The 25403-nt window shown below is 34.3% G+C and overlaps 1 protein-coding gene across 3 annotated transcripts in view; it reads left to right on the top strand.

Annotated features, from left to right (window-relative positions):
- INTS6 (integrator complex subunit 6) overlaps positions 1-25403 on the top strand; it is a 92652-nt gene that overhangs the window by 38812 nt on the left and 28437 nt on the right. For all 3 annotated transcript variants that reach the window (XR_012495567.2, XM_074329907.2, XM_019752156.2), the window contains 7 exons: positions 10177-10360; positions 15970-16095; positions 17542-17696; positions 21890-22042; positions 22165-22297; positions 23321-23415; positions 25197-25307. Coding sequence is in view for 2 of the 3 variants with exons in the window: in XM_074329907.2 (XP_074186008.1) it covers positions 10177-10360; positions 15970-16095; positions 17542-17696; positions 21890-22042; positions 22165-22297; positions 23321-23415; positions 25197-25307 (957 nt within the window). In the remaining variant the exon portion in view is untranslated. The remainder of the gene's footprint in view (positions 1-10176; positions 10361-15969; positions 16096-17541; positions 17697-21889; positions 22043-22164; positions 22298-23320; positions 23416-25196; positions 25308-25403) is intronic.

The raw sequence follows: 25403 nt of genomic DNA, 5'->3' as shown, positions 1-25403 counted from the left end.
CCAACCAAAGGGAGGAATATGTGCTAAGAGAGCTTCAGTATGGGTGCACTAGGTTTAGTCAGGGAGTTCATGGAAAGCTAACATCTGAAGAGGTGAATAGGATTTACTACACCCAGAGTGCAAGGATGGTCATACCAGGCACAGGGGCTGTGAAAGGCTCTTTTCCCAAAGGGAGTATGTTAGAGAAGGAGGGGTTGGAAGAAGGCTAAGGTGACTTGGAGCATAAGAGCAGAGGAATCACGGTAAAAAAAGGAAAAGGAGGTTGGGCTTCACCACACCAAGACCTGTTAGGCATTGTTGCATTGGCCAAGGAGGTTGGTAATGGTAGAAGAAATAGAAAGAAGCAACAGTTTCAAGAGATATTTCGAAGGTTAAATCAACCAAATTTGCTGACAATATGAGTATCTCGCGTTTTGGGTTTAAGGAAGAGGAAGATTGCTTCTTGCAAAACTGGATAGATTATGGTACGTTTCACTGAGCTAGGAAATGTTGAATGAGTACTGTTTTGGGTGGAGGACAATCTTGACTGCAGTTTTGCACATGTTGAGCTTGAGGTACATTAGAGCCATTCAAGAGGGAGTGTCAAGTAGGCAGAAGAATATTTATTTGGTGCTCAGAAGAAATATCTAGTCTGATCATATAAAATTTTAAAATATTATCTGAGTATAGGTAGTATTTGAGGCTGTGTGTGGGTAGGCAGTTTGAGGTTTTAGAGTATAAATTGGCCAAGGCTTACGACTGAGCCTGAGGATCTGCAGCCGTTGGTGGCTAGGTACTGCAGGCTGAGTCTGGGTTGGGGAGGGGTTTTAAGACAGGGCAGCAGCCAGAGAAGAGGAGGAAAACCATGAAAATACTTCAGCGTGAAAGCCAAAAGAAGGATTGTTGTAAAGAGTGGTATAGTTTTGAATGCTGCTGGGAAGCCAAATCTGAATAATCTCCGCTCGATTTAATGACCCCTTTAGTTATTTATTTCGATGTAACAAATCATCCTAAATCTTAGTGGCTTGAATCAACAGTAGTTTATTATTTCACATAATTTATTATTCTTTGGGTTGGTTTCATTTAGCTGGGGCTGGAACATCCAAGATGGCCTTAGTTATTCGCCTGGGGCTTTGGTGCTCACTGTTGCCTGGGCCCCTTGCTTCTGGTTCCTGGGGCTTCCGTATCTCCATGATCTATCAGTAGTCAGTACTCTAGTTCAAGCTTCTTTACGTGGTGGCTACCTCCCAAGCGGGTGGCAGTGAAGCGGTGAGGCCTGTGTTAAGACTTAGGCCTGGAACTCTTGCACCATGCTGTCGTCTACCACAGTGACCAAAAGGAAGATCGTCGATCACTTAGAGTGGGAGCTGTCTTAGTAGAGGGAAGAAAGACTAGAAAATGGCAGCATTGTATTTTCTCTAAACTTGACGCAAAACAGACTAATAATTTTCTGAACGCTTCCTGTTTCTTTCCTTATATGCTCCCTTTCCCTGAATATTATTCCTCTGTCTCCCCAATTTAAAAATCTTACCAATTCTTAAAGCCTTTCTTAAAATCTTCAGTCTCTCTTCTTTGTACTTTATTCTCTAGCAGTTCTGAATTTTAACTTAGTTTTTTATCAGTTTATTTTTATTTCTTGCCTCCTGTATTTTTGATCATGATCTTCACTCTGCATATTCCCTCCAACCGACTAAAGTTTCTAGATTCTCAGTAAATTTTTCATTCTTCAAACTTATTCCGATGCTGTTCCCTCTGTGAACTCCCTGGTTCATCTCCTAGATAATCACTTATTCTTCAGTATCTCATGCATACTTTTACTATTGTACATATCATAACATGTTGCAATTATTTATTAACATGTTGGTAGGAAGGTTGGAAATTACAGTGTCTAATGTGTCGTCTTTCATTAAGAATTCCTGAGTTATAGCTTGATTTGTGATCCCCATTATTTTTTTTTAAAGGCTTCACATAACACATAAAAATTGAATATTGATAATGACCTAATTACTTCTTTAATACTGTGCCAAGTTCATTGGTATTAGCCAGTGCATTAAACTATAAAGAGAAGTGATGCTTTGGTGTGTGAGGTACAAAACTTTTGCAAGAAATAATGTGTGGTCACGTTTTTTGTATCTCTGAATAAGGTAAGAATTTATGAGGCTGTATTCTGTGTGGGCATCGGGGAAAGTATGTCCATATGCAAATTCTCATTGTGAGTATTGTACACCGAGCTAGATGGAGTAGTTGTTGTGGCTTCATCATACAGAATGGTTGTTTCTCCACTTCTGCTCTCGGTGTTAGACACAGGTTTCTCAACTCATGTCTGTATCCTCTATGTGTGGTCACCTACAAGGGACATAGAGATTAGCTATTTACACACATAGGAACAAAATAATACTCCCAGCTCATGTAGATAAGACTATCTGGTTCTGTGACCCACTGCAAACATTACCGTGGAATCCATGTTTGTGTGTTTGAACCCACATCTGTATGCATGTTGAGATGGGAGGACACAGTTCTTGGCAGGACACAGAGAGGTGCTTGTGCTCTGGTTGCGGTCCTCATTCTGCCCCTCTTACTCTTGTACTTTCCTTAGGCTGTGGGAATGAGAGGAACAAATTCTATCTATGGTGGGCGGTGGGGGGGGCACAGAAAAGAATCAGATCTTTTCCCCTGCCCTCCCTCAAAATGGTGGATATGCAGTCAGGTAAATAGGTCATTAAAAACTCAAGGTGGGAAGTATGATTATTAAAGGATGTATAATTTGAATTACTTCAGTAATAGAACCAGTTGGTAGAACATTCAGGTGCAAGGGGACACCTCCCAAGTGTGAGTACAGATCAGTGAGCCCTAGCTTTTTATGATGGGCTCTGGTGTGATCGTCGTCGCGAAGCCAGTTAGGTTGTTTGTGTGCCAAGAGGAATCTGTTTGATTCCTGATTAAAGATGTTTTAAAAATAAATGTCTTTTATCTTTTAACTGTTTGCTGACTTTTATTTATTTTGTACATTCTGCAAGTTTAAAAAAATAATAATATATGAGACTCCTCATTAATGGGGTTTTATAATATAGTTTTTTTTAAAGTGAGCTAGCTAACATATCTCAAATCTTGTTTATTTGGCTTGGTATAATTCCTATTAAATCCTGAAATAATGTCACGCTTATGGTAGGCGCTCAATGAATAATTAAATAAAGATTTAAGTTGAGCCTTAGTCTAGTCTTAGCAAAGTCTCAAATAATTTAGGGTCTGAACTGTAATCAAACATAAAACAGTCAAATAAAGGGAAATTGTACTTCTATCTGTACAGAAAGTTTGAACATTTGAGTATACCTAATGGTAGACTCTCTCACCTAATCTGCCCTTTGTTTTTTAAACCTATGGAGAAATTTTTTTTCTTTTTTTTTTTATGAAAAGTTCAAGAAAGACTCAAAAGTCAAAGGGGCAGTAAGATAGATCTCCAAAGGAAAGAAGGAAAAATTTAAATTGGAGTTAGCATTTCCTTTTCTGTGAGTTATTAAGACAATTACTTAAGATATCTGGAATGCTGATATTAATAAAATGAATCATTTAAAATAATAATATAGAAAACCTCAATTGTATTCAAGTAAAACTTTGTTAGTACAAACAATAATTTTCTTTGCTTATCAGTCCATTTAGACTGAAGCTTTGCCAAGTATAATCTTATGAAGACCCTAATGAAGACCAATAATGTCATAGTTATGGGAAAATTATTGTATTATTGAATTACACATGATTTATCCAGTTCTTAAAATTTTCAGTCTTCCTTGGATGCTCTAAATTTGATTATATAGCAGGGGTTATTTGAGCATGTATTCTCAAACAGGTGTCTCCTGACATACGGTCTTATATTATAACTTGTCTCTAAAATAGGGATAATAGTACCTACCTCATTGGTTTGTTATAAATATTATATGAAAAGATCATCGAATGGTGCTTGGCACATAGTAAGCACTCAATATGCTAGCTATTGCTGTTTATTTTTATTGTTGTTACATCCCCTGGACTTGAGACTTAGAAGAGACCAGCAAGAGGGAGAAAAGTGTATTGCTGCCTGTTTCTATTGGATTAAAGAGTAACTGGGGGAAAAGCATAGGACTATGCTTTATAAGAACAAATAATCTAAAATGTTTATAACATATATTAACTAGTTGCTTAAAATTACCAGATTGATTCAGAAATCAATGTTTTAAAATTTTTTTCTAAAAGTTATTCTCATAATTAAAGTTTATTTCCATTTATTAAAATTAGGGTGGTTTTTTAAAATAATATCTCAACACTTGATTTTTTAAAATGCAATCTGTGGTTTCATTAATGGTTAGACAGTATAATGCATTGTTTAAGAGCACGGAATCAGAGGTCAGATTACGTGGGTTTTAAGTCTCATCATTTACTGTGTACCTTCCAACAAGTTACTGAAGCTCTCTGTGTCTGTTTTTAATCACTTGTAAATAAGAATTATAATAGTGCCTGTGGATTAAATGAATTAATGTATATAAAGGGCCTGCCATATAATAGTAAGTACTATATAATTGTGGTTGTTATAACTAATTTTTTTAGCATTATCTGTTTAGACACTTAAATTTGAGTATTCAAATACTAAAGTTGGCCTGCAATTAAGTCTCAGAAAATAGCTCTTATAAAACTTCCTGTCAACTGTTCAGAACTAAAAATCCTAATAAATATCTTGATAGCCAATACTGTGAGTTTCCATTTTCTTTTTTTTTGTGTTTCTTAACTTATCCTAAACACATCTCTAAAACATTTCTTTAGGAACATGATCCCTTTCCTCAAAACTCTTTAAGCAGTGGGACTGTTTTTTATTATGCACCTTTTAATCTCCAGAACCTAAACATGCCTAATATTTGGTAGGTGCATAAAAAATGATGAATGAAAGCAGGCATAATTTTCAGGGAGTAGTATAACCTCTTGCAGTAAGTATATTTTAGTAGCTAATCAATTCAAACTGTTAAGAGTCCTTATAAGTGTCTGAGTTTTGAGGTTAGTGATTGTATCTGATCTACCTTTTATTGAGTTGAGATGTGTATGAAGTTTCTTGTCTTTGGTGCTGTATAAAATAATGACACTATTATAAAAGAGGTATAGATAACTACTTGAATAATTTACTGGCTTTTGATAGTTACTGCCATATTAATATATTCTATTCTGAATATGAATATGCAGTAAAATATTATTTCTGCCGTGTTTGCCTAGTTTTGTTCTTTTTTGTTGTAGATTTTTAAAAATATAGGAAATGGAACAGAACATTCCAGATAATGAAGTTATAGTTTCCTTTGTTCCTCTACTCAGTGTTACTTCTGCCCCTCTTCCCCGTCCCAGAAGCAACAATTATCATGAATTTGGTGTGTGGCCTTTCAGTTCATGTTTTACTATATGTACTTGTATGTATTATACATATATAAAAGTACACTAAGTGATTATTTAATGGTGCATATAGATGCTAATCTATGTGTATCATTTTACATCTTGCCTTCTTTTTCATCTAATACTGTTTTTGATCCAGAAATAGACTCACATTTGTATAGTCAACCAATATAAGAAAAATGTGACATAGAGCAGCAGGATGGTCTTTTTAAAAAATGGGGGTTATGTCAATGGGATATCCGTTTGAGAAAAAAAAACTACCTTCACCCCTACCTCATATACAGCAAACTTCATTCTGAATGTATTTCACATTTAAATGTAAGTGATAAAATAAATAAAATTTATTGGAATAAAATTCCAATAAATGTTTTGGAAGAAAGCATAGAACATTTTCATGATCTTTGAGGATACAAAAAATGCTAACCATAAAAGGAAAAACACATTATAATGTCAAATTCTGTTTTTCAGGATATTATTAAAATAATAAAAGTGGTCACAAAGTGGGAGAAGGTACTCATATCTATATCCAACAAAGGACTCATGTGGAATATATTAATAATCCTTAAAATCAATAAGAAAAAGACAGCTAACACATTTTTTTTTTTTTTTAAATAGAAGACTTTATAGGCACTTCACAAAAGACCACAGCAAAATGGCCAAGAAATGTATGAAGGGTGTTCAGCTTCCTTAGACATTAGGAAAAATCAAACCCTACTGAGACACCACCACACACACACCCCAAAATGGCTAATGTGATTAAGACAGCTAAACTAAATGTTAGCTGAAGGGGATACAGAGCAACTGGTATTCTCTCGCACTGCTGGTTGAAGTATAAATTGGTACAACTACTTGGGAAAACTGTCAGTAATTGATATAGGTAATTTTATTCCCTATGACCCAGCAGTAATGCTTCTAGGTGCATATTCAACAGAAATGCATACGTACTCATATGTTTTCCATAAAGACATGTACTATAATTTCATAGTTGTGCTATTCATAATATACCCAAACTAGAAACAACCCAAATGCCTATCAACAACAAAAAAAATGTATAAATACCGTGTTTTCCAGAAAATAAGACTTGGTCTTATATTAATTTTTGCTCCAAAAGATGCATTAGGACATATTTTCAGGGGATGTCTTATTTTATCATGTACAACAAGCTACATTTATTCAAATACAGTCATGTCATCTTCTGGAACATCGTCATACTGTACTAAATGCATCTGTCTGGCTGACGTTCTTAACAGGCTTATTTTGGGGGTAGGTATTATTTTCGGGGAAACATGATAAATTATAATATATTCTCCCTCTTACACCTACACATGCCATATGGCAATGGGAATGTGTGCTCTATACTTAACTTGCAACAGTATGGATGAACCTTACCGCCATAATATTGAACAAAAGAAGTCATAAACCAAAGAGACCAAACTCTATATAATTCCACTGATACAAAGTTCAAAATTAGGCAAAACTAATCAGTTGCAAAAAAGGGGTATTGACTGGAGGGGGCATAAATTGTAAGGTTCTGTTTCTTGATATAAGTGCTAGTTACACAAGGGCATTCAACTTGTGAAAAATCATCAAGCTATATACCCTCATGATTTATGTTCTTGAATGTATGTATGTTATACTATCAAAAAATACTGTTTTGAGATCGATCCATGTTGGATCTTAGAGATCTAGTTTATTCATTTCAACTCTGGTTTATGAACCAGACCTTGATTTATTCCCTTACTGGACTTCTAAGTTGTTTCCATTTTTACTCTATTTCAAATAATGCTGTGGATAATATTCTTTGGCATTGCTTCTTGTGAAAATATGTGCATTTCTCTAAGATGTATAACTAGAGGTGGCGTTGCTGGGTTCTAGGATATGCTCATCTTCAGCTTTCTCAGGTATTACATTGTTCTCCAAAATGGCTGCATGTAGGAGTGATAGAGCATGCCCATTGCTGTTTGTACTTGTTACCACTTTTTATTGTCAAACTTTTAAATTTTGCTAATGGGATGGCCGAGAAATGGTATCTCTGATATTTTAATTTTCATTGTCTTATGTTAGTGTTTTTGAGCATCTTTTTACCTATTAATACTTATAGGCCATACAGATTGCCTCAGGTATATTTTTTGCCCGTTTTTCACTTTGGGGAATTATCTACTCATAATTATTGCACCATTTTCTAATTATATATTTATATATTAATTATGTATTTTTCTTCTTGATTTATGTGTAATTTGCTTTGATTCTCAAAGTCCATATATTCAGAAAGACCTCCCTTTGCGATTTTAAGATGTTGCTAAAATTTCACCTGTAGATTATGGAATAATTCAACCTTTCTAAGAATATATTTTTTAGGTTTTTTATCTGTTTCCTGTTCCTGTTTGTCTGTCATTACTCCTTCTTATTTTACTGTCACACTTCAGCTATAGGGGATTCCCCCCCCCCCCCCCCGCCTTTGGTGATGAGAAAGGGTGGTAGTGATATGGGAATAGGAAATAATAAAAAATAGAAAAATGAGTAAACATTTGAGAAGTTTATAAAATTGACATAGCTATGTGTAAAATATGCTTGTGAATCTTGTTTTTTTGTTTGTTTTACTAAAAATGCATTCTAGATCTAGCATTGTACAACCAAAGGCAAATTATTTCGCTGTATGTTGTCTTCCTTGTAGGTGTTCATCTGATCAGTTCTGTGTGTGTGTGTGTGTGTGTGTGTGTGTGTGTGTGTGTGTGTGTATCATCTGATTAATTGTTTGTATATGTATGTATGTATTTGGGGTCTATGATTATTTTATCCATCACTTATGAGGTCCCTGCAGTGCTGTTATCCACTGGATTCTTGAGATAGTTTCATGTATCCATGATTTCTCAGGGCAATGCATTAACAGTTGAAACCCCTTTCTGCCAGTGCCACTGGTGCTTTGATGTTTCTGTGATCTTAGAGAGAAAATGACACCTGATAGTTGTGCTTCCCTAGTACAAAGGTGGTTAGTCTGGAGTAAAAAGAGATGACTGAAACAGTGCTTTATTTATCTTTGGCAGGGTGTGGTAATAGCAACAAGGGCCTGGAGCTCCTGAGCTGTTTTGCAAGTGTCACAGCGCGTTTAAGATTAGAAAAACCTTCCTCAGAGAACATCCTGGCCCAGATTTCTTCTAACATTCCTTCTTTATTGCCTCTGAATCTGCCTTAAGTAGAATCAGTGCCAGGGGAGGAGCTCATGACTCCTGGCCACTGTCATAAAATCTTGGCTGATCTTGATAAAGGAACCATATTCTCTTGGCATGAATCTTTTGGAGAGAGAGGTACCAGTTTAGCAGAGCTTTACTAGGAACTCTCTTAGAATCTGATTTTTTTTTAATGGTTTGATGTAAGTCAATGAAAAATCGTGAGACTTAAGTCAGTGTAGAATGACCTCAGTCCCCAGTTTATTAAGTTCAGAAATCTTCGAGCTGAGAAATAGAAAGGCTGTAAGCAATAAAAGTAAGTCTTGCATTATGACAAAAGTAGTGTAAACTCTGGCAATTAATTTGGCAGTGATAATTTTAAAGTGTGTTTTCTAGTTTAAAGAAAACTCCAGTATAAATTTGTGTAAATTCCTGAGTGTGCTGGTCCTGAACGTTGTATTTATTTTAAAAACTTTTATAAGTGATAAGGATTTTTGTTTTCTTAAGCACTATATCATCATCTCACTTAAAATATTGTTAATAATTCCAGTATATCTCAAAATTTCCTGATTGTCTCAAAAAATCTTTGCTTTTGAACCCTCCTCACTTACCACTCTGCTTTTTCACGCCATTGATTTATTAGAGAAATCCGGTCATCTGTCATGTAGAACATCTCACATTCTGGAATTTGACTGATTTTCCTTTGTAGTGGTGTTTAACTTGATCCTATACCCCAGTAGTCCCTGTAAACTGGTAGGTAGAACTGAAAGCTTGATTAGATAGAAGTTTAACCTTTCCTTTCCCCTTTTGCTTTCTGTGTTATACTCCCTTTTGCATTACATCCTGAGACATACTGTCTGTCCCATTTATTAAGAGTTACGCTAAGATTGATGTGTGGATTCTGTTGGTACAGAGGTACCCATTAGAATAATTTTAAAGCTTTTTAAAGATTCTTAAGAATCTTAGATTCTGATTTAGCAGATCTGATGGGGATGGGGAGAGACATTAAAAAAAAAAAAAAAAAAAAAAGCAAAAATCCCCAAACCCTCTATTTTTACTCAGATGTGCTAAAAATCACTACCTTTAGACATTTGGTATGCAGTTAGAGTGACAAAATTTACTTTCATGCAAATGCTTTGGGAACGTGTTTTGTATAAAATGAAGCACATATAAAATTATTAACTGTGGAGATGTTTGAGGCTGCTGTGGTGTAACAGAAAAGGTATGGACTTGTCCTAGGAGGCCAAATTGTTGATTCTCTTTGAGACCCATTTTTTTTTAATCTAGAAAATAGGAATAATTACCATAGGGTTGTTTTAATGATTAAATGAAATTATTTATTTGGAAGCAGTCCAGCGCCTGGTGGTTAGTTGAATTGAAATCTGAAAAGCATTATAGTAATAAGATTTTTTTCAATTGAGGTCTTCAGAGTAGAGCTTAAGAAGATTGAAGTAACAATATCTCATGTGCTATTTTAGCTGTATCTGCATAAGCTTTTGTTTTTGAGCTTGTTTTTTGAGTGATGGATGACTCATGATGTAGTTTTAATACAAGTGTAATTAATGTGGCCTTTTGGGCAAAATAGCATATGGAAATCTTATTGTTTTTTTCCCCCCCTTACTTTCAGCTCCATTTACCTCTTAATTCTCCTTTGCCTGGAAGTGAATTGACCAAGGAACCTTTTCGTTGGGATCAGAGACTCTTTGCATTAGTGTTGCGGTTGCCTGGCACCATGTCAGTAGAATCAGAACAGTTGACAGGTGTTCCGTTAGATGACTCTGCAATCACACCAATGTGTGAAGTGACAGGCGGTAAGTTTTTGCTGGCAGTCATTCAGTGACTTAAAGCAGAGTTTATCTGAATGTTTTAAAATGTACATTTCAAAAACTCCATGTTTGCTTTGTTTGACAAGCTGTAACATTAGGAATTAGTAGACATATAATTCCTACATCGATAAAGGTTTGTGATTAGATTTGAATAGGATCCAATAATGAATGGTATTTTTTCTACCCATATAGAAAATACTGGTATTTCAAGTTGTTAAACTTATTTTCTTATCTACAAAGATTGCCAATGATTTATAAATGCCGAAGAATATTTTCTGTGAAAAATGTTTTGAGAATCATCTCATTACCCATTGTCCATGTAATGATTCATGCCTGGTTAAGTTCAGCTTTCCCCAGAGGCAACGAGGAAGCCTGATAGGATAGAGGAAACACCAACTGGCCCAGGTAGTCACATGCTAAGCGAATGTTGACGACACTCTTAAAACAGAATATATAATAGACTCAGAACGTCTTTAATGTGGAATGAGTTAACAGGTGGATTAATTCATATGGATATATATTGAGTGCTTACTGTGTACCAAGCACTGTTCCATGTTTCAGTACTTCAATAGTGAATATGACAAACACGGTCTTCTTACTTTCATGGAGCATTTAGTTCTCGCCTAAGGAATTGGACACTAAAATGTCCAAGTCTGGCATACCACTATATCGCTTGTGTCAGGGGCCTGCGACATAGTTTCTAGACACACAGTTGGTGCTCTGTTGAGATTCCATCATAGCCTGCTATGTAAGTTTAAGGAAAATCTAAGATCTAATGAATATTTTAGATGCTTTTCTTCTAAAAGTCCATGGGTATGGAAATCTGCAAAATTCACAGAGAATAAGGTGCCGTACCTATATAGGTATGTGAAGTAGGGAAGTTAGGAGTTTGTCATTAATTATTAAATGTTCCCATTTTATAGAAGTACTTTTTGGTGAACTCATGTAATGCCTTCACAATTTAATTTACAAAAGAAACAAGGCACGAGCACAAATTTTAAACGGAAAACCTACCATCTAAATTTGAAAATTTACCGTTAACAATTTGTGCCTGGATAATATCTTTCGGTGACAGTCCTAATTGTTTCTGTGGGTGGATGCACATTTGTATTCAGGAAATTTTCGTTTTCAGCCTTGAACTGACCCACTTCCTAAAATCCTGAGGCGGGTTTATGTTTGTTTGGTTTTTTTTTTTTCAACTCCAGCATTTTCACTTATAACAGATTGAAGAAGGGGTTTGAGGCTGTAATTGAAACATTCACACATTGGAAATTCCTTACAGTAAATTACTTAGTTTGAACTTAGAATTTTAAAGTTATGGGACTGTATGTACTATAACCTTTGTCTTCTGGGATCAAATGTATTCAGAGTATGAAACAGAGTGAGTGGTATAATCAAAGGTGGTCTGAGAAGAATCTGAGACATCATGTAGTAGTTAATGTCCTTGCCATTGGGCAGTAATATACCTAAGTTATGTTGTTTATTCTTTGAAAGGAACATCTCTAGAGAAGAAATCCAAGTCACCCTTGGTAATATCTTTTAATGACCCAGAAACCTTAGTTGGTTAAGAAATGAGGAAGCTTTCCCCAGATACACACCCTAAATCTCTCCTGATGCAGCAGTTTATTATTTGCCTCTTTTCATGCTCTTGCTAACAAAAATTGGAAGCTGCTCAAATGCCACTCACCTTTTCATATATCTCAATATGTTTTCTTATTTATTTTAAAAGGATATTGACTAAAGAAAGTTTTGAGAATAAACCATCAAAAAAGAAGAGGGACCAGAAAAACTAATATCCACTGGTATTACACGATGTAATACATAATCACTGCTAATGATTCCTGTGCATTGTAAAAAACTTAATGATAAGAATAGTGTATGTACATTTATTTTTTCCCATTGTAGAGTAATTTGTGTTCACTTAGGAAAAATTGGAAAGAAATTTACCTGTGTTGCCAAAATAATTGCTTAACATTTTGTTATACTTTATGTATGCTTTTTAAAAAATTATGCAATGAACGTTGTAAGCATTTTCCTTTTACTATCAGGTAATTAATGAGTGCCCACTCTATGCGAAATAACTATTCTTAATGCTAGGAATATAGCAGGAACAGTAGACAGAAAGCTTACATTTTGAGACTGTATGACATAAAGTCATGTAAAGTGAATAAATAATATTAGGGAGTGCTACTTTGAAGAAAAAATAGGGTAAGGGAATAGAGAGTAACTTGAGGCAGAGAATGAGTATTAATGGGAGGTCTTCTGAGGAGGTACCTCTCCCCCCTCTCCCCCCTTTTGTCATAAACCTAAAGGATATGCTTACCCCAGTTTGAATCAGTTTGAAATATTGCTTACCCTTGGAGATTGTTATACTCATTATGTAAAAAAGTAAATAAACAATAATTGTTTTTTTACAAATTACGTTTGCATATCCCAAGCCCTGAAGTTCAAGTCACTTATTTGAATAGGGATTAAATCAGCCCTGGTTGTATCTTAAAAATATTAATCCCATTAAAATTATTATCACATCAACCCTCTTTTTTTCAATTGAGGTATAATTGGCATACAGCATTATATTAGTTTCAGGTGTACAACATAATAATTTGATATTTGTACATATTGCAAAATAATCACAATAAGTCTAATGTATGAGTAGAGGTCTGAATAATGCAGAGGAAATCGTACAGGAAGAAACATGCTCCGTATTTTGGGGAGCAACAGGAAGGCTGATATGGCTGGAGTTTACACAGGGAGGAGTAGAAAGTAACAGGGAGATTTAGAGAGGTAGGCAAGGGCCAAATGTTGAATAGCCTTTTAGGTCATAATAAATATTTCTGTTTTCCTAGTGTGATGGGAAGACATTGGAGGGCTTTTTATGGGAGGTGACATCTGATATCTATTCCTGAAAGATCACTTCAGCTGCTAGATGAAAATATACTGTAAAGTGGCAAGGATGGAAGCAGGGACTAGTAGGAGATGACAGTTCTTTGGTTTAAAGTGCTAGGTTTGGAGGTGGTGAGGAGATCTGATGCAAAGGAGAACCGAGGATGAGGGCAATGAGAGAAGAGGAAATCGGTGATGATCCCTAGATGACCCAGTTGGCCTGAACAAGGGGAGGTGAATGGTTGTGCCATGGACTGCAGTGGGTACACTGGGGAGAAGCAGGTGTGGGGGAGGCGGAGGGATGATATCAAGTCAGAAAATGCCTGATAGACATGTTATGTTGGTGGAGGTACTGAGGATAAAAATCATTTCATAAAAATGGTAAAACTTTTCTAGATTAAATACATTTAACTTTCTTAGCCCCTATAAGGACTGTTGCCTAACTTCAAAAAGTTCTTTTTGTCTCTTCTCTGTTATACAACAATGCTAATCTAATAGACTTCTGTCAAGTTGTTGTTGTTTGTTTTCATTTTACTGCCTTCAGACTCACTATATTTAGTTTGATTTTTTTGTGTGTGTGGACGCTACATAATCACAAGTGAGCCATCTTCTTGACTTGAAGGTGTGTGCTTTTCTCACTAATAGAATTAGTGAGCCTAGAAACTTCATGCTTCAATACAAAGGGTGAGTTTGGACACAGAGAATAAGAGACACATTACATAAATAGGCTCACTTTGCAAAGATGGCAAAATTTGCTATTTCTCTTTAACTTTTAAAAGAACTAATGGATTATTATTATTTGCCAAATGAGTCAAGGTTTTTCCCTTTTTTTCTAATTTACATTAAACATCTTTGGTAGTCATTTTATTTCATAGTAAGATCATAACTCATTTACTTATGGTTTTCTAATCAATTAATTGATGATGATACAGGTTAGGGCAGTAGAAAAAATTGTCACAATTTTACACTTAAAAACTTGGTTTTTAATGACTTCTTGGGAATATGCTTAAGTTTCATGAAATAAGATATTCAACCTTTATATAATCTCATAAGTACTTTGTGTGTTAAGATGGTCAGCCTTTTTATGTATTGTTTTATGTATATGTTAAAATTGACTCGGAAAAAAATTTGACTTTACTAATTCTTTCAAATATATGTGACTCCATATAGATATTCTGTTTTAAATATTGGTTTCAAATGAACATCATGATACCCTGTAAGGGTTTGGCTCTTGGTTGTACTACTGTAGTTAACCTTCGCATGCTTTCGTTTTCTCATTTGTAAAATGGAGAATGTAACCTATACATTGTTGCTAGGATTAAATAAATTAATGTGATAAAGTGATTAGAATAGTGCCAGGCACATGGACACTCGGTAATTGGTAGGTATTTTTATTATTATGACTGTCATTATCATACATAACTAAGTTGTTACATAATACTTGTTTTTCTAAGCAAAGCTGACCCTTAAGAATTTCAATCGCACTACTGCCTAATATTCTCTTTTCTGAGTAGCCTTTAATAAATCACAAATTAAGTATAAATTGATATGAGTAATTCAGATATAATGATACAGCTGTGTTTGGTTGAATTGTTGAAAAATTTGTAAAATTCCATATTGTGCTCATTGCAAATTACATTTTAAGATGTTTTATTAAAGATTGTTTCAGTTAAGGTTTTCAGCATTGGTCAATATCAGCACATATAATAAAATATGACAAGTTAAATGTTATTTTAAATTTTATAGTAGCCACATTAAAAAGAAATAGGTGGAATTCATTTTCATATTATTTAATTCATTATACACAAAATATTATTTCAAAAGGAAATTGATATTTAAAAATTATTGAGACATTTTACATTATTTTCATATTAAGTCTACTAAATAAGGTGTGTATTTTATACTTACTATACGTCTCAATTTGGACTAACCATACTTCAAGTTCCCAGTAGTCATATGTAGCCAGTGACTATGGGACAGCACAGGTCTAGATACATCAAAAATCCCTGTTTTAAGAGATCTTTTCATTAGTAGTTTTTTCTTAATCACTAGCATTTTAATGCTTCTGAACTAAAAATCCCATGGGTTATAAAATATACAAAAGGGAAATTCATTTAATATAGGCAATTTCCAAGTAGGTAAGCCAAATTAAATTCAGAAACGCACTTGCTACCATCTACGTATTAAAGTGCAAATATTTAAAATAAGCAATAACTGCCAGCAGACCAATTATATAAGTATCTGCTATGTATTTTGCATTAATCTTAGTGATAATACTTTTATTAAGCAGGAGGATTTTGGGGGTTAGTTACTAGATGTTGTATATGTATAAAAAGGATAAATTGTATTGGATAACAGTTACAGTTTTTTATATATATATTTTTGAAATCATACTTTATACAATGTGTATAATATACATATATAAATAAAACATGATTTTTTTATTGTGATTTGTTCAGACCAAGATTTCTGTTTTTCATATATCTATAATTAGAAGAAAAAAGTTGATATATTCTCTCAAAATGGAATTGTTGGTTTATTGAAAATAACTTTTTATTCATTCTTTTCACAAGATAATTAAATAAGTCAAACTTTATCATTGAACCTTTGTTAATCAGTACTGTCAGAAACTCCACTGTGGTTCTCTCTTGCTAAAGGTAGGAATTTCTGCAACTAACTAGTTCACTTTATTTATTTATTTTTTATCTCAGGCCGCTCATACTCTGTATGTTCTCCAAGAATGCTTAATCAGTGTCTGGAGTCCTTGGTGCAGAAAGTGCAAAGTGGCGTGGTAATAAACTTTGAAAAAGCAGGACCAGATCCTTCCCCTGTAGAAGGTATTATCACACTTTTCTTACATTCTAAACTTGCTGTATCAATTATGCAACTAGAATTTAAAAATTACTATGATAAGGCCTTAAGATTGACAAAGCCAAATTACTAAGATGACAAAACAGCTATTGGTAAAGAGGGAAGATTAAATAGGATAGTCAGGATAAACTGATAGTGGTTCAGTAACATCACTTTTTTATATTGATTGTTAATAAACTGAAGTTTTATAAGAGCCAAAAAGCTAAGCATTTACAGCTGAGCAACCTCATTTCCTTTTTAGTATTGTAACATTGCCTCTCTCCTGTATGTATGCTTCTCCCATGTCTTTCAATACACAAGAGTGAACCCTATGTGTTTCTTTAACTCTTTAGCTATGTTTTTTCTAAGGATCAAACTGGTCACAACCAAGTGGTGTGTGTGGTTCCAAAAATGAGGAACCAGCCTTTGCCATTAAGCTAAGCCCCTTGTGGCTTTATTCTAATATTCTGTGATCATGAACTATTTACATTAGCCAAAGGGTATAAAGAGTTAACTAGAATCAATGGAAAGCTGTTACATCTGGATCCTTTCATTGTACAATGGAGCTTAACAAGAATTAGAAAGCCTTTAATGATACTTGGTAGAGGTGATCCACTAGAGTGGGAGAAGAGAAAGGTCAGAGATGAAAAACTGGGTACCCTCAGACGGGGATTATAGGGAAGGAGTTGAAGATGGTAAGATTATATAAATTTTATCACTGTTTCTGGTTTAAAAAAAAAAAAGTTTTTTTCTTTAATTTAATTGTGGAATATGTTTATTTTTAGATTATTTTAGTGCTTGGTTTAGAGTTAGGCACTAAGTAAATGTTTAATTGAAGAGAGTTGCTCTTTTGATAGAATTATTTTAGATTAAAGGTAGGTGCTTTAAATCTGGATTTGAAGGGATTTTTCCAGTTATTAGACTTTAGGTAAAATGATTAATCATTTAGCAATACTTTCGTAGTATTTACTAAGCCAGGCACGATGATGAAGAAATTGAGTGTTTACCCTTATCATCTGGAGGGGGAAATATATCATTCATTAAACAAGTATTTACCACTAAGTATGTTGTACATATTCTGATTGGGCAAGCAAAGGATGCTGTGGGATCTCCTTTCAGCTGTTAAACTCATAGTTGGCATTTGCAGACTTTACTCTAGTGAATTTTAATCTAATCTAAATGTTAAGCAGTCATGATGGTATTCTACCATTTAAGAAAAATAGGAAAATTCAGAATCGAACAAGTATTAGAAGATTTTTATTAAGTTAACACGTTGCGTACAGATCATGAGAATCTTCGTTTTTTCTGAGTGGATTTTTATGAGGGATTTAAACCCCGGCGTACGCAGCGTGTTAATAATGGATATAAATTAACTCTTTATGCTTTTCCCCCTTAATGATAAATGCTTTCTTTGTCTTATTTCTTTACTATAGATGGGCAGCCTGACATATCAAGGCCTTTTGGATCTCAGCCTTGGCATAGCTGTCACAAACTTATATATGTCAGACCAAATCCTAAAACGGGGGTTCCTATAGGTCATTGGCCTGTTCCAGAATCTTTTTGGCCAGATCAGAATTCTCCAACACTAGTAAGTACCAAAAAGACTATGACTTTGTAATAGTAACCATTTAGCTGCTTTGCATACTAGTTTTAAGTACTACTATCAGTTAAAGGTATGGCTAATTTATGGGAATTAGACAGATGTTCAAAGTGCTGCAATAAGCTATTAGTTACTTTAGAATACTGTATTGTTCATTATGTAATAATAGAAGAAAGGCATCTGTTTCCTTTAGAATCGAATGCTATGCTTACGTTTTTATTGACATCTGTGTACAGAATCATAGATGTAATGAGTTTCTCTTTGGACTCTAAACATAATGTAACATGAAGATTTGTCTCTGGGACAAATTTAGAATTTAAATGAAGTCTTAGAAAATAATTCTGATTGTTTGCCTGCAATCTTTTAGGACTTAATGTTGATTTGCATGATTTTAGTTATAGTCAGTGATTTTAGTCTGGAGGTTTAAGGTAGAAAAGATCTTCTGATCTTGTTTGCATGAATTATTTTTAGAAATAGTGAGGCTTGTTGAATGATCATGGTGAATTATTAGTATTCACTATACGGTTCTTATAACGTAAATTTATACAAACTGATATCTCTTTAATCTTAATAGATTTTTTTTTTCCAGATTAGTATTTTTTTCTAGTATCTGAGGACATCACAGGATATTTTGTGGGAAAACATGACAGTGGTTCTTTCCATATTAATCTTAGAAGCTAAAAGGTGTATTTCAAAGCTCATTAAGCAGTCTTTTAATGTTTCACGTAGCTATCGTTTATTAATTAAACTGAACCCTATTTGAAAACTTTATACTTTAAAGTTATATCAACTCTTCAGGAAATATTTACTTTTAATCTATATAAGGTCTATAAAGTTATACCTCCTTTATTCATTTGGCTTTAATGAAATTAATGTTTTATAATTTTCAGTGAGGTATCTTCTTAATTCCTTTTCTTTTCTTCTGATTGAACCATCATAGTGTTTTAGTCTGGCCTAAACAGAAGCTCTCAATTCTTTTTGTCCATTTTACTTTCTCTTCTGGACTCCTTTCAACTCTTATAGAACAGGTATCATATTTGTATGAAACGCTGTCTTGTTGCTTGTTCAGTCTATTATATTTATGTATCGCCTACAGTAAGACATATGGGCCTTTTTGAGTCCTAATAGAAAGAAATTCAAAACCAATATCACAAGCATCATATTAATACTACTCTAGTGGTCTATTGCAAATTGTTATAAGCCATAGAGGATTTTGAAGTATGGGCAGGATTTCAGTGGGAGGAGGGAGCAGTATGAGAAAAAAGTGTGGAAGTGAAAAAGAACTAAAGAGGACTAAAAAGTAGCTAGGTATAGGCAGGTCATAAGACATGTAGAACACTGAGAGTACTAGTAAATGAACCAAATTGTTCATGACTTTAAATGCAAGGTTAAGGAATTGAAGCTTTTTCATTGAGGCTCAAAGAACAACCGAAGATATTTTTATACAGTGCTGTTTTAGGAAAATTAATCTGATGGTTGTTATTTGCAGCAAAATTAGGAGATGAGTTGAAAGGTAAGCAGGACTATGGTTAGATATGATGGAAGAGAGAATCCTAAGAAAGATGATATTGGAAAGACCTGGCAAAATTTAATAACTGAAGGATATTAGAGGGGAAATGAAATTTTTATGAATAACAGTGTTTCAAATAAGAATTGATATTGAAATTAGATGTGACTTAGAGACTGATTCTGAATTTAAATCGTGGCTCTACCAATTATTAACTATGTACCTTTGGTTAATTATCTTCTCTAAGCCTTAATTTCCCATCTATTGAATAAAGATAATAGCTCCTATCTCACAGGATTGTTTGGGGGATTAAATGAAATAATTAATGCAAATTTTCTTAACTAAATTGTAGAAGATTCCCTTCCCCTCTCTTTTCCTTATGGACTGATTCAGTAAGCTATGTGTTAGGTGCATGCTAGGCACAGGAGCACAAGATGAGTAAAACGATGCTTACCGGGTAACTCTTGAACCTTACCATTAGACAGGAGGGTCAGACATGTAAAGATGATACAGTGTGCTAACCGTTGTAGAGGGCAGAGCAGAATCTAGAGGAGGTGGTGTCTAACTGCCTGGTATGTGATTGGGGTACAGTGTGGGAAGGGGTGTCAAGGAAGAAGTTTCTTTTGTGGTTGGTACTTGCCAGTCAGACTCCAGAACTTTGTTTGCAGGATGCAAGGGAGAAAAATAAAGCAGTCATGGATAACACTGTGAAACACAGGGGCATGAAAGACGATCATCTGTTTGAGCAGCTACAAGTAGTTTGGTGTGACCAGAGCACAGGGTGTACACGGTGTGGTGGGTGAAAGGCAGACTGGGACCAGATCGTCAGGGGTCTTTGTATATGACATTAAAAGAGTTGACCCTATTCTTAGGTGATTGGCTATTGCTTTTACCAAATAATTTCAGATAGGGCAATTATATGATCATATTTAAATTTTATTGCCATGGGATTAATTAGAGGGGGGTTGATTAATTAGGGAGACTAAAATAAGTAGTTGTACTAGTCTAGTCTGAGAAATGATGAAAGCATGAATTAGAGTGATAAGAAATAGAAGATAAATTTCTAGAGAGATGAGAGTTTAGTACTGACAGGGTACTAACTAATACTGAGCACCTGACATATTAATGTGTTCTGCTAAGTGGCTTAGAATTTGTGGAATCATTTATCTGGTTCTTTGTGATAATTAAATATAGAGGATAAGGGGGAGATATTAAGGGTAATACCTAGGTTTTTCGAATTTTAAGGTTTGAGGGAGGAACAGGGCATTGGATGATCATGTGTCTGAGGGACCCAGAGGAGATTTAGGTTATATCCAGTAGGCAGTTGGAACCATTAAAAGAAACGAGAGGGATCTGGTCCCAGCACAGTCGTTTGGGAGCCACCATTGTATAGGTAGTAACTGTGGCTAGCAGAGTCCTTTATAGCTATGAAATTTCGAATTATTTCTTCATAGCTCATATTTTCTTCACCTATCTTCAATTGATGAGGTTTTACTCATTTATTTTACACTTTTCGAACAAGTATTTATTATTAAAGTGGGGGGTGGGGATCGCCATTTACCCAGACCTCCCTTCACCACCCTGGGAGAAGGATGGAGGACAAAGGAGAGGTGGGTGGAGCCAGTTCAGATCTTCCCAGGAAACATGCCTTCTGCCTGGCAGCTGTCCCAGGCTGACCCCCCGGGATGTGGGGCAGAGGGACTCGTACACATGCCAGTACCATTCGCACATGCACATGTCGACATTGACGTCTTTCGTGGCCGTTGCCTTCTCACAGCTGGTGGAAGTCCAGGAAGTGCAGCTCTGTTAGCAGTTCCTGCTCTGGTTCTGGCTGGGGAGGCGGCTGTGAAAGCGTGCAGTCGGATAGTTCTTGATTTGATCGTCATGTCTTCTGCCATGGTGCTGACTTCTAAAGATGCCCCTGAAGCAGCTTGAAGCTCAGTGTGACCCTCAGCAAAGATTTTAAGGAAGGGGAGACTATTAAGGGGGAAATAGAGTAACATACCCCCTCTTTTTTCCTTTGAAGTATTGTGGGTTTTGTATCTCTAGGAGCAGGATATATAAACCACAGGGATAATGAAAGCAGTCTACCAGAATAAGAAAGGAATACGTTAGAACTTCTATTTATGTTTATTTTTACTTTCCTATTTTTAATATTACATTGGTATATATTTTGTGTGCCTGCACATATATATACATACTTACTACTTTACAAGTAATTTATAGCTATATGTAATGTGGTAACATTGTATATTCAAAAACTTTTACTGATCCAGGTATATGATCAGTTTGGAAACCACTACTCTATACGAGTAATTAAATTGGTACAAGTGAGGACTCATGAAGGTTTCTATATGTTCATGTTTCTTGGATGTAACAATTAATGAGTACTTATTTAATTCCAAAATGTTGCATTTAATTTCTCTGAGAAAGTTTGATTTTAAACCTAAAAATATTTTCATTCTGTAGAGATTTTGTTTTCTCATGAATATTATATAACTGAAACTTTTCATTTTCAAGTACTTTTTTTCAGTTCGATGGTGTTTTCAGTAGTAAATTAGACTCTTACTAGCAAAACTAAGGAACTGAGTAAATTTTGGTAGTGAGGCATACTGAAAATGAGTTCGTTTCTGGTATTTTGTGTAAATAGTAATAATAAGAATTTCCCCTCTAGCCACCTCGGACATCTCATCCTGTAGTGAAGTTTTCCTGTACAGACTGTGAACCAATGGTTATCGACAAATTGCCTTTTGACAAATACGAGTTGGAACCTTCACCACTGACTCAATTTATCTTGGAAAGGAAATCTCCTCAAACATGTTGGCAGGTGAGCTGAACAACCACAGTGACTTAAAATTTTAAGTTAGATATTTCTTATATAAACCATGGTTTATATAACATTCTGTGAAGGTTATTAAATACAAAGTTTTAACCACTCCTTTTTAACAGGTATATGTGAGCAATAGTGCAAAATATAGTGAACTTGGTCATCCGTTTGGTTATTTGAAAGCCAGTACAGCACTGAACTGTGTCAACTTATTTGTGATGCCTTACAATTATCCAGTCCTCCTCCCCCTTTTAGGTAAGTCGTTCTAATCACATTTTCTATGACTCAGCATATGTACACATTTTCCTACAAACAAACTTTGGCAACATCTCTTTGTAAGTTTTGCTGTCTGCTGAAAATTAATGAAAATGATTTTAATATTCTAAAATACTGAACCTGTTGAAGGTTGTTTTATTTAACTTGGTCATGTTTGTGGTGAATTAAAAGGCAGTGTCAAAACACCTTCGAGTTGAAGGCATTGTATTTAAATTTCTTTAATTAAGTATTCAAACTATTTTTCAAGTTAGATTTCTTACATAGTTAGAATTGGTAATTCAGGCTTTGTATTTGGTAAATAAGACACTTTGTGAAGCATATTCATAAGATCGGAGTGTATTTTTTTTCTAAGAACTTATCGATACTTTAATTTTCATTTGGCAAATATTTTTTTTAAATTAAAGTTTATTGGGGTGACAATTGTTAGTAAAATTACATAGATTTCAGGTGTACAATTCTGTAATACATCATTTATAGCTCACATTATGTGTTCACCACCCAGACTCAGTTCTTCCATCGGCAAATATTTTTTTAAATGAATGAATTTGTTCCAAAATAATATGATAAAAGCCTAAAGTTAGTTTTTAGGGACCATCTGGCTATAATATTTGAGGAGTACTGTTGGAGGAGACAAATTTTCCTCCGTGGAATTATATCATATTTAAAAGTTACTAGAAAATGCTGTGCATAGTTTCTTTCTGTCCTCAAATATGTTTCATGTCTAGGTCTAGGTAGTGAATAGATTTTCCTTATTTCATGATTCTACCTATACTGTTAGTAATTCTATAGCATAATTGGTGCCTTTTCATTTTTAAAATGGTATTACTAAACAAAAATGCCAGAACCAAAAATTTTACCATGTTCAATTTTTTAAAAGCTTATGTCTTATGTAACTTTTTCATTTACAAGTAAGACAGACTTTAAAAGTGAAACTTATTTGACTTGATTTTCATCTGTGAAAACAATGAGTGATGATAGTTTGTTCACGTTATACTTTTGTAGATGACTTGTTTAAAGTACATAAAGCAAAACCAACATTGAAATGGAGACAGTCGTTCGAAAGTTATTTGAAGACAATGCCTCCATACTATCTTGGGGTAAGAATATTGTTGTTAAGAATAGAACTTACAAAGTTTTACATTATGCTTATAGTTTACTATAGGAATTATAAACATATTTACTGCTGTTATAGATTAAATGTCATTAAAATTGAGTGTACAAATGACCAATATAGATGTAATGGGAAAGAAATGTTTCAGTGATTTGCAAAGTAATGATGATGATAATTAGTACATATAGTACTTGCCCTATGCCTGGTATTATCCTAAGCCCTTTAAATGTATTAACCTCATTTATTTTATACAGTAATCCTACAAGGTAGAAATGATCATTGTTCCTCTTTCACAGATGAGGAAACTAAGGCACTAAAAGATTAAGTAATTTGTCTAAGGATACACTGCTAATATGCAGGAGACTGGAATTCAATCCCAGATGGTCTGACTTTAGAATTTAGGCTTTTAAATTCAATTGTTGTACTACCTTTTTAAATTGCAGTTTTAAAATTATCTCTCTAATGGTACAAAATAGTTTTTGTTGCATTATTTCCTAAATCTCCAGAAATATGTTTTAGGTAGATAAGTATATATTCTCATAGAGCCATATATTTTTAGAACTATGAATTTTCTCATTACTTAAAATCTAGTTTATCATAGTAGGTAAACTACTATTTTATGAAAAGTAACTTTAAAAAAAGACTATATTGAAAGTACTTTTAAGCATTACTTCTGCTTTTAATGCAGGAATATTACAGCATTTGACTGTAACTAATCTTTGTAAATGGTTCCTAATAAGAACATTAATTTCTTGAGCTTTCAAAATCATATTTTATGGTTTTAAAAGATAAGTTGTGTGAGTGTCTAGCACATATTGCCTGCCATATAAGAGAGGGAAAAGGAGGAAATACTTTGAACTGTTACATATGTTGACTCATTTACATTTCATAGCAACCTGGAGGACTTAGCCAAAGCGACATGGGTATTGAATATCAGAGCTGGGATTTGATTCCAGTTTGACACAAATGCTTATACACTTTCTAATATGTCCGTGAATTACCATCCTTTTTCTGTCTGTCCCATTCACGTGTGCTAGACATTCCTGCTTGTGATATTTCCCACTGGTTCTCAATTGTTCTCTCCTTACAATTAAAAATTATGTCACTATACCACATTCACAGTAAATATTAGACTGGTTTTCCTTTTTATTTTTCCTTTAGAGCTAGTTTCTGTTTTTTCAGCTCAACTAATGATAATAGTAGTAGATTAATACCTACTGAATGCTTACTCTGTGCCAGATGCTTTTATAAATGCTTTACAGGTATTAATATAATCCCATGACAACCCTATGAGGTAGATACTATTATTATCATTTTATAAATGAGAAACTAAAAAACAGAATGGTTATTCAACCTGATATGGGGTCATAAAGCTAGTGACCTATGGGTTCGCAACCTACTCAGTTACCCAAAGTAGAAATCTATTTCTTTGATTCCTTTTCAGTTACTACCCAAGTTCTATCAAATCTATCTCTGCAACGTGTCTTTTGCCCATTTCTTCCAAAGTTAATATCTCCAGTGATACTAAGAAGTACAAGACTTCACTTTTTATTGAGTATTATTATAGCCTCTAATCCTTTTTAACTATTTCAAACTGCCTTTCTTTCATACCACTGACAAATCAAATACAAATATGATTATGTTACTCTCTTATTGAAGGAAAGTAGAAATTTGGAGTATCAGAAATTTTCAAAACTGACTTAATACATGTAACCATAAATTTCTGACAAGCTTAGGACTGAGTGATGTTTTCTTTGTTGCCTCCAGCCTTTGAAGAAAGCTGTTAGAATGATGGGAGCGCCTAACCTAATAGCGGACAGCATGGAGTATGGACTTAGTTACAGTGTCATTTCATACCTCAAAAAACTGAGTCAACAGGTAATATTAAGAAATAGAGCCATTAAGTATTTTGAATGGTTTTGGCCAAGATGGTTAACAGGCCAGATGTTAGTGCTGGATAGTTCTAACGGAATT

Source organism: Rhinolophus sinicus, chromosome 16 (assembly GCF_057876585.1).
Source record: "Rhinolophus sinicus isolate RSI-liver-muscle chromosome 16, RSI-T2T, whole genome shotgun sequence".
NCBI classification, from domain to species: Eukaryota; Metazoa; Chordata; class Mammalia; order Chiroptera; family Rhinolophidae; genus Rhinolophus; species Rhinolophus sinicus.
Note: the sequence above shows the minus strand (reverse complement) of the source record. Positions and strands in the feature narration are given on the sequence as shown.